Here is a 9267-nt window from a genome sequence, read left to right as displayed (position 1 = left end):
ACTGCAGTTAGATGGACCCGCAGCAGGCGGAAGCAGCAGAGGAGCAGAACTTGTTGCACAAAGTTTTAAATTGTCTGTTCCGGGAACGTCATCTCGACAACTTCCGGTCTCATGGAGCACAATATTTGAATTTTACCTTCGCTTCGATCTCCGTTTATCACCGCCACGTCTTTTATTTACAACAGTACAAGCGCTTTCGGTAATCATATTTAAAATTACATTCATATTATTTGAAAAAATGATTCATTTTTAAAATGTCAGCTCGATTCCAAAAATTAAGTTAGCGAGCGTATTGCTAACGGTAATGTTAACATTTGTCTTACCGTGAGCGCGTGTGCGGTTTTAGAGACGAATTAATTAGCGTTAGTTAAACTTACAGGTTTTTTGGTTATTTTAGCAATATTTAGCTGTACTGTGTGTTTGCATAAAGGTTTGACCCTCGCGCTGGACTTTAAATGTTAAACGTCGTATTGGTTTGTTTTGACAGAGCAGGAACAATGAACGAAGAGACCCGCAGCCTGTTTGAAAGAGTCGCTCAAAAGTTGGGTTGGGGTGGTGAGGAAGGCCTGGACACCGCCGAGAAAGAGGTTGTTACACACGTCAATAATTGTATTTGTCGAGAAGTATTTTTAGTACTCGTATGCGACGCTATTGTGCTTTTATTTGCCGTATATCCTAGCAAAGGGAATAAATATTTATGATTTGATTTTTGGTTGAATTAAACGAGTAATATAAAAAGAATACTTAACCGATTTATCGAGCATAATAATCCGCAGATCTATTTGTAATGCAAATAATCTTTAGTAGCAGCTCCTTTTATATCTTGGGCTTGTTTATTATGTCATAATGCTGGTCTGTGTCTTGTTTCTAGCTGATAAGCTTGATTGGCAAAACTCGACATACTGCCACAAGTGAGCATCGATCTGTAGCTCAGTCGTCTTCTCCAGTCCAGCTTTCCCTCTCTGACAGTGAACATAATTCAGAGGAGAACCAATACTCCAAGACCAGTAATTACAGAAGCAATCCCTTGATTGAGTCCAGTGATGATGATTTTGACGATTGTGAGTTGAAGTCATATTCCTGAATTATATGACATTGTTTCCAAGTACACTAATGCACTAATCTGTTAATTTGACACTTTAATTTCTTAGTTCTCACAGGAAGAGCTACGCCAAAAGCTAAACCTGCCCCTCTGAAACCATCTAGTGTTGCAAAGAAAGACAGGTATAAAAATGGAATGCTCAAAAATACGTCATTAAGCAACATTTTTATGATGTTTCTGGTTTGGGTGAGTGATAGTTCTATGCTCATCATTTTTTATTTTTTTTATTGTAGTTCACATGTGGTGAGCTCAGATGAAGACGACTGTTTCGAGACATGTAAGGGACCTTTCTCTTCTGGGTGCAGTTGTCTGTATCTTTAACCACTGACAATAGATTAGTCATCATCAGTTCGATGACGAGGAAAACAGCGTGATATACTTCACCTTTCTCTGTATTTTCATTTTGCACATTGAAGTTCTGCAACGAGTGAAAACTCCTACTGTCAAGAAAATCACTTCACTCTCAGAGAGTGTGAGTAAAGATAAAGATAGGTGAGTTTTTGTATTTATGTATTTTGTCCTAAAAAAACACATTGTCTATGTCTGGAAATGTGTGTTTAAAAACACATGCATGTTTTTTGTTTTTTCTGAAGCCTCAAAAAGTTTATCGTGGATGACTTCTCATCAGATGATGACTTTATGAAGCCAAAATCAACTTTGAAAGGTAACTTTGAATGACGTTATCAGTACTGGCGTCCTGTTATATTTCAAAGAATGAAACGCACAACTATATGTGATGTTTTGTGTCTTCTGTTTTGTAGTGTCTAAGAAGACCAATACTCCAGCATCCTGTCATCCACTGAGGAGACCACTCTCTCAATGTGCCTCTCCGGTCTTTGTTAGTGACAGTGATGATGATGATGAGGATAATGTTGTGATCAAGAGCACTTGGAGGACTCGGCATTCAAAACCTAAAACCCAATCAAAGGTTAACAAGAATAATGCTCTGCGATGTGATGAAGAGGACCATTCTGCATCACTGCCTTTCTCTTCCATCAAGTCTCCGTTTTCTTTTTTCCCCCACGACACTCAAACATCACTGGCTTCTCCAAAGCGCACTCTATCTGCACCTTCTAAGCTGCATGAATCAGACAGCTCGGAGGAGGAGTTCACGTCCCTACTGGAAAGACTGAAAAATAAAAACAAGTTCACTGGTACTACATTCTCACCGAAGAGCACCCATGGTAACTTTTATTTAGATTGTCATCTTTGAAACAGCCACTAGCTTTTGTTTTCATTCTGGCTGATGATAGTGATTCTTTTGTGGTTAAATATTTCCCTATGTCAGTTCCACCTGTAAAGGGACCTGAAACACCAGCCTCTAAAACATTTGGGGAAACGCCTCTAAATGTGAAGACACCTGGAAAATCCACCATCTTGAAGCCCATCGTCAGTCAGACGGAACCCAGACACCGCCCCGCCAGCAGGTACCTCTACTGAGCAGTTTTTATATCCAGACTTGAATGTCGTTCACTTGAGTTTGTCTTTCATACAGACATTTTGCTCTTGTTCACTTGTTCTTTCTTTTCTAGGTTGGCGCCATGTAAGACCCCCGGGTGCTTCTTGCAGTCTTTATCAAACCCTGACTCTGGCCGCAATTTCAAGCAGAATAAGGAAGAACTCACCAGTAGACTTTACCAGCTGTTCAATACCAGTGTGTTTGACAATAAGGTGATGAACAGTGTTTTCCCCCTTTTCTGTCAAATTGCATAGAATGGTCACTCGATTTTGAATGTATTCATATTGCACGTTGTGTAATTGCTTCATTAACATGTAAAATATGTTCTTTTTCCTTGTCTGACATGACTTCAAGCTCCCCACTAATATGTCAGTGACTTGGAATAAGAAGATGCGTAAAACAGCCGGCTACTGTATCACGGGTCAGGAGCGAGGTGGAGGGAACCGCTACGCCCGCATTGAACTGTCAGAGAAAGTCTGTGATTCTGCAGGTAATGCTCGAGTAAGACAGAAATATGAAAGTAATAAACTGTCTGCTTGAAAGTGCCTGAATGTAAATATGTGATGTCATGCATCGTAAAATCGTGACCTCCGTTTTACATTGGATTGGATCTTTTCATCACAGTGTCATTGTTGCCCATCATTAGATCGTCTCAGGGACACACTGATTCATGAGATGTGTCACGCTGCAACCTGGATGATTAATGGTGTAAGGGACGGGCACGGAAACTTCTGGAAGCTGTATGCGCGCAAGTCCACCCTGGCGCATCCCGAGCTACCCATGGTCACCCGCTGCCACAGTTATGACATCAAGTACAAATTCCAGTACCAGTGCACCCGCTGCCAGAACAAGTACGTGTGACTCTTTTCAGATTGAGTCAAACCATTAACTATCCATCGTTAGTTAGTACCCACCTTGCATTGACAGAGTTGTGTGCCACTTCCCACTGAGTAATGTATGGCATGATTCTTCACAGGATCGGGCGTCATTCCAAGTCATTGGACACGCAGAGGTTTATGTGTGCCCTCTGCACAGGACAACTTGTCTTACTGACGCCTGCCAAGCCGCGTGCTCCCACAGCGTTTGCCAACTTTGTCAAAGAGAACTTTGGGACGGTACGACAGGAGCTATCGGGAAAAAGCCACGCGGAAGTGATGCGGAAACTTAGTGCAAACTTTGCCTCCAACACTAAACTCAGTCAAAGCTGAGATCTTGTTACTTTTTGTACTTGAAGCACTGGACTGAGATGCACAACATGTTCACATTCTGAAATACCTCAGTCAACTAATCTTCTATTAGTTAGAAGCTGTGATTATTCATAATTCATTATTTGTGTTTGTTCTGTACAGTAATTGTTTCATTTGATCCACACTTGACTTTTTTTTTATCTTTCTGTTATGAACTCTATAAATAAAGTTGAAATGTTTTTTGCACATTTTGATTTTTCTTTCTTCCAGAAAACATTATAGATTTTAAAGATACAATATGCCATTTTATTTTTTCTGTCCCGTGGTTTTAAAAGGGTTCATAGTAATCCACTTAATTAACTCCTACTACATTTATGTCTTGACAGTTTCTGCTCTTTCCACACAAATAATTGTAGGGTTAAAAATGACTTGCAAGTAACATAAGAGACTTAATTTTCTAGTCCAACTTTGACATATCTTTCTGAAATATGGTAATGTCTATGTGTGAGAAGACGGTGTTATGTTTTCCATGACTACCACCGCTATCGGGCAAATATTGACAGGTAGAATACGAATCTGTACCAATGCGTCGATATTGTCCCAGACCTTTTGTATAAATATGCAAAGGTGACCCTGATGACAAACACCGGCTGTTGACACATCACTGTCCTCTGTATGCCTGAGCTCTAACGTGTCGACATGGGGGAGCTGAGTAAATGGAGGGCCTGTGATGCTGGCACATGACAAGTAGATTCAGCTTCAATCAGTCATCAGAAAGACCATGTGTCCGCTGTGCGCACTGGAAATGCTCAAGAGAGGAGAGCGTCTCTGACCCAGATGTGAGTGTATAACATCTCATCTTTATTTACGTGTTTCAAGATAAAGTACAAGTGACTGTTATCTCATCTTTAAACTATTCAGATGCTAAAATGTGTATGTTTAATGATTTTTTTCCACAAGACTTTCTGGCGGGCATATCAGAGGGCGCTTTATGTCATGGATACATCCTGCAATGTGACCTCACTAGAGACTCACACAGGGATCAACTCCACCACCTACCACCTGGTTAAGATGGTCAGCATGTGTGTGAGCTGCTCCTTGAACACTGCACTCAGTGTTCCTCTGCTCCTGGTTATCACGCGCTCCCCGTCCCTCCTCAGACACCCCCGCTTCCTGCTCCTCGCACACCTCCTCTTGTGTGAAAACCTCCAGGTCCAGCTACACTTCACAGTTTTCAATCGTTCCAGTACACAATGTTTTATTTTAATCAACTGACGTGATGAAAACATGCCCTCTAAGCTAAATGATCACCATCATTACCTTTTCAGCAGCTCCTCTGGACAATCAAAGCAGTTCTCGTAAGATCCAGGGAAGGTATGCCTGCGATCCAGTGTATGATCTTCTGTTCTGCTATCCAGGCCTGCTCTTTGGTTCGTAACACATTGATTATATTATATTCATGAGATTCATATTTGTTTTAGTCACTCTGAGCTATAAAACAGTCTGGTTCTTTGGGATATGCATCGGCAGTACTCTTGATTTAAAGACACAATGAGTAGGATTTGTCGATTGCGGTTTGTAATCACAAGTTGGCCCCGGCTCAACACGGGTGAAGGGTCACACCTCGGGGGGAAAGACAAGCACAGATTCAACCTCATTTTGGAACCGGCTTTATCTGCTTGGCTTGCCCTGCTATATTTGCAGTGCTGTGTCTGACGTTTTTGTGGCTTCCTCTTGGATGCTTGCCTGTGATCTGATATCTGGTTGCTACGTTTTTTGGGATGTTGAAGCCCCGCAACGTCCTGAAAACAGAAAATATAGACAGATGGCAGAGTCTCTGCTCGTGGGTCATAGGTCATTTTTTAGGAAAATCCTACTCATTGTATCTTAAACTAAAGGATGGGTTCACATTTTTTTTTTTTTCAAACCTTGTATGCCCTTTATGTTCCTTCTTGTCCATATCTGCCAAGACATCTCTTCTTAATGTGAGTCCAATATTGGTTTGAATTGTGAATTGTGAAGGGTCAATTATTCACAGAAGAGAGAATATCTGACCAACGGGTCAGCATGGTAATTCAGGAAGAAGAACATGACTCGTTTTATTTGGAGGCCTCTTTAAAAGTACTGTGATGGCCATGAATGTGGCCTGAATTTATAATCTACTCTTTCTTGCTCTGACTCGCCTATTATGAAAGCTGCACTTCTAAAACCTTGACATGACAGGTAACAGAAGAAAAAAATGCATCTACTTTGTTTCCCCACTTTGTGTGTGTGTGTAGGTGAACCTCTTCCTGACCACAGCTCTGTCTGTAGACCGCTTTATAGCCGTCAAGTGGCCCCTGCGCTATGAATTCTTGATGTGTCCTCAAAGGAAGAGAGCAACTATTGCAGCCATATGGACACTATCAGCTGTGCTAAGCTGCGTGGCTTTGGGCATCAGCCTCAACTCAGTCCAGATAGATTTCACCCTTTCCCGCTGTCGTCCACTCATCCTTTCAACCTGCCTGTCTGGGACATCGGCTCTGGTACTTTACTGCACGGTGGGAACTGCTGTTGTGGTGCCTCTCTGCTCGCTGACCATCCTGGGATGCTTCTGTCTGCTTTGCTGGGACATGCGTTCGGGACCACTGTGCACCAACAGAGGCTGTGTGACCCTGACGCTCCAGGTAGCTCAGATCGTCCTCTTTTCGGTTCCGATGGTCATGAACAGCTACCTGATCCCTGGCTACCTGCACAGTGACGCTCTGGATATAGCAGCCACCATCATCTACGACCTTGGGGTGTCACTCATCCCTCTTGTTTATGGCTACCGCTCACGGGACCTGCAGCAAAGGATACGACAGGCTGCACTCTGGAACAAAGTACACAACCAAAATGTGTCATAAACATTTGTTTACAGAGATGCTATTAATACATACTTGTTTTTAACTAGGCTGCCTGAAAGAAAAGAGACATATCTTTCTGTTCAGCAAAGCAGCTTTTCCACATTTATTGCATCTCCCTTTGCATTTACTTGAGTATTTGGAATAGAAGGGTTGGATAGCTGAATCAATATGCTGTGGTAAGGTAGCATCTTTCTGTAAACCATTTATTATAGCGGTAAAATGAATGGCGTGAGTTAGAAGATAATGACAGAGTCAAGCTGTTCAGACACTGATAACTACGTGATTGATGAGGGATGCTTATAATAAGGAAATATACAAGGCAGGACAAACTGCTTCAAGATATTTAATTTGTACTGCAAACACTTATACGCTGTTTATCTACTCATTAAAGTCACAATGCATCTTACAAAACATTCAAGGATACAGAGTATTTTATACAGTAGTTATACACAGGGATAAATCACCAATGCTACAAGAAAAATACATACACAATCAATCATATTTTAAAGATAGTGGGAGCACCTGTTTTAAGAGGCACAGGCACAAATCCACAGGTAGCACTGAGGTGAGACAGTGTGCTCCAATCGTCAGCGGTTACATGAGACGAACATGAAACACCAGCGTTACCAGTGAAAACCAAACCTAATGTGCATACTGTATTATCAATCAAAGCATTGGAATGTACTGTGTTTGTCACCATATTGACATAGGCACTGAGATTTCATGACTATAAATAACCTTCATGTTATTGATGTAACCAATGTGTTCTTCATAAAAGTATGCAGCATCCCAAGCAAGAAAGAGAGGGGTCTCTTTCTTTTTTTGGCAAATATAATGTAGAATATCATGTAAGTCAAAGGACCATGAGTCTTATGACTTTATTTCAGTGCAGTATGTGTGACAGTTAAACCTTTTGATTGACTCATAAGTGGAAGTGAATGGCACAACACAATATTACGAATAGGTAAATTAGATGTATGAGCAGCATTACATGTGAAACCCCCACATGAACAGACCCATTGTCGTGCACTTCCTTCAGTACAGGCAGGTTTTCTTCATAATGCGCAGGAACTCCTGCTGGTTCACTTCTCCGTCTCCATCCCTGTCTGCTTCATCTATCATTTCCTTTAGAGACACACAATATAACAGAAGATGAAAGGAAGAACGAAGGAAGCAAATCAAGCAAGTGTAGTGGTATTCTTGAGCAGATTTGTGTGTTGACACAATTTAAAACCTTTGTGTTGGAAACAACTAGCCTGTGAGCTACAGTAGTCAGCTGTGGGGCTTCATATATCTTAATGTTGGTTTTATTCCACAATGATGCGCTTTACCTGCAGCTCTTCATCTGTGAGGTTCTCTCCCAGCTCTTTGGCAACTCTCTTTAGATTCTTAAATGAGATCTTGCCCGTCTCGTCATCATCAAACAGGCGGAAAGCTTTCAGGATCTCCTCTTTGGAGTCCTTCTCGGCCTAAAATCAGAGAAGATGGAGAGTTTTGCCACAAACTGACATTCTGACTGCAGGTGGTATGGAGTCGTAGAAGAACAGATAGTGGGCCAGTGAAAAGCAATACCAGTATCGCTAACAGTAAATCCTAATGTGGTAAATAAACTGGTTTAAAATGTACATTCTGCAGACTGCAGGACAAAACCGGTGACTCCTTTTGAAACTAAAGACCAATTAAAGACAGTTGTTGGGGTTGCATATTTTGTAAATATTTCATGACATATATTTACCATTTTCTGTGTCATGACAGAGAGGAAGTCAACGAAAGAGATTTTCCCTGTGCCATCCTTATCCACGTCGCCGATCATCTTCTTGATCTCCTCTTTCTTTGGTTCAAACCCCAAAGCTCTCATTGCAACCTGGCACAGTGTGAGAAAGGCCAGAGGGTGAAGCACTCATAGAAACCTTTTTTCTGACCCCTCTGACACACGTGAGAGGTTTTTACTTTTACCTTGAGCTCCTTGACATCGATGTATCCGGATCCATCGGTGTCGAACAGCTCGAAGGCCTCCCGGATCTCCTGCTTCTGCTCCTCGGTCAGCTCTGGTTTGGGGGTCGTCTTCTTGCGAGGAGGTGGCACAGGACCCTGCAGGGACGGCCTCTTGGCACTGGTTGCCTGGTGGGGACACAGGAGGGAAGGCGGAGAGGGAAATGTTCTCAGTGATTCAGACGAGAGACAAGAGATAACGGAATCAGAGAGGTGCCTGGGGGGAAAAAAAATCCCATCACTTGTGACTCAAATGCAACACACTAACAAACATTCAGGTTCAAAATAAAACATTTAAACTCACCATGAGTTGCTGTGTATTTAATTGACAAAAAGGAGCTGCAGATCTATTTGGCAATGTGGTTTCCTCTGGTCTATGAAGCCTTCCTATCATTTAGGGGGGAGGAGATGATGACACGGTTTGCATCAGTTGCTGGCATTACCCGTTTAATTACCTTGACTATAAGATGGTCTCCTATTCCTCAAAAGCTTTTTTTTTCCGCAGGCTGCTAAAACGCGCAGAAAATGTACGTTTCTAGCTCAACAACATGCACAGGGTTTGCTGTCAATGAGCTGCCGTCATTGAGCCATAGGCGTTTCATTCTTCCACCATTTGTGCAAGAAGACAAGCGGATTGTTGTC

At 42.0% G+C, this 9267-nt stretch overlaps 3 protein-coding genes across 3 annotated transcripts; 2 read left to right on the top strand and 1 right to left on the bottom strand.

Moving 5' to 3' along the window:
* The first annotated feature begins 41 nt into the window (after window positions 1-41).
* On the top strand, window positions 42-3994 carry gcna (germ cell nuclear acidic peptidase). The gene is made up of 13 exons (XM_068590015.1): window positions 42-199; window positions 488-587; window positions 872-1061; window positions 1152-1224; window positions 1336-1379; window positions 1519-1594; window positions 1696-1766; window positions 1864-2286; window positions 2391-2529; window positions 2635-2773; window positions 2916-3051; window positions 3208-3412; window positions 3538-3994. Exons 2-13 carry the CDS (start codon window positions 498-500, stop codon window positions 3767-3769), a joined length of 1818 nt encoding a protein of 605 aa, XP_068446116.1. The 5' UTR covers window positions 42-199; window positions 488-497; the 3' UTR covers window positions 3770-3994.
* Window positions 3995-4744: 750 nt separating this feature from the next.
* On the top strand, window positions 4745-6633 carry LOC137794190 (olfactory receptor 1B1-like). The gene is made up of 3 exons (XM_068590876.1): window positions 4745-4960; window positions 5077-5178; window positions 6028-6633. The coding sequence occupies exons 1-3, from the start codon at window positions 4745-4747 to the stop codon at window positions 6631-6633; spliced, it is 924 nt and encodes a 307-aa protein (XP_068446977.1).
* Window positions 6634-6962: 329 nt separating this feature from the next.
* On the bottom strand, window positions 6963-9267 carry cetn2 (centrin, EF-hand protein, 2). Its single transcript, XM_068585100.1, has 5 exons — window positions 8930-9267; window positions 8590-8754; window positions 8369-8497; window positions 7965-8102; window positions 6963-7758 (listed from the first exon to the last, which is right to left on the bottom strand). The coding sequence occupies exons 1-5, from the start codon at window positions 9017-9019 to the stop codon at window positions 7669-7671; spliced, it is 612 nt and encodes a 203-aa protein (XP_068441201.1). The 5' UTR covers window positions 9020-9267; the 3' UTR covers window positions 6963-7668.

This window comes from Clinocottus analis, unplaced genomic scaffold, assembly GCF_023055335.1.
Source record: "Clinocottus analis isolate CAN_PGR_092001 unplaced genomic scaffold, fCliAna1.0.p SCAF_10, whole genome shotgun sequence".
NCBI classification, from domain to species: domain Eukaryota; kingdom Metazoa; phylum Chordata; class Actinopteri; order Perciformes; family Cottidae; genus Clinocottus; species Clinocottus analis.
Note: the sequence above shows the minus strand (reverse complement) of the source record. Positions and strands in the feature narration are given on the sequence as shown.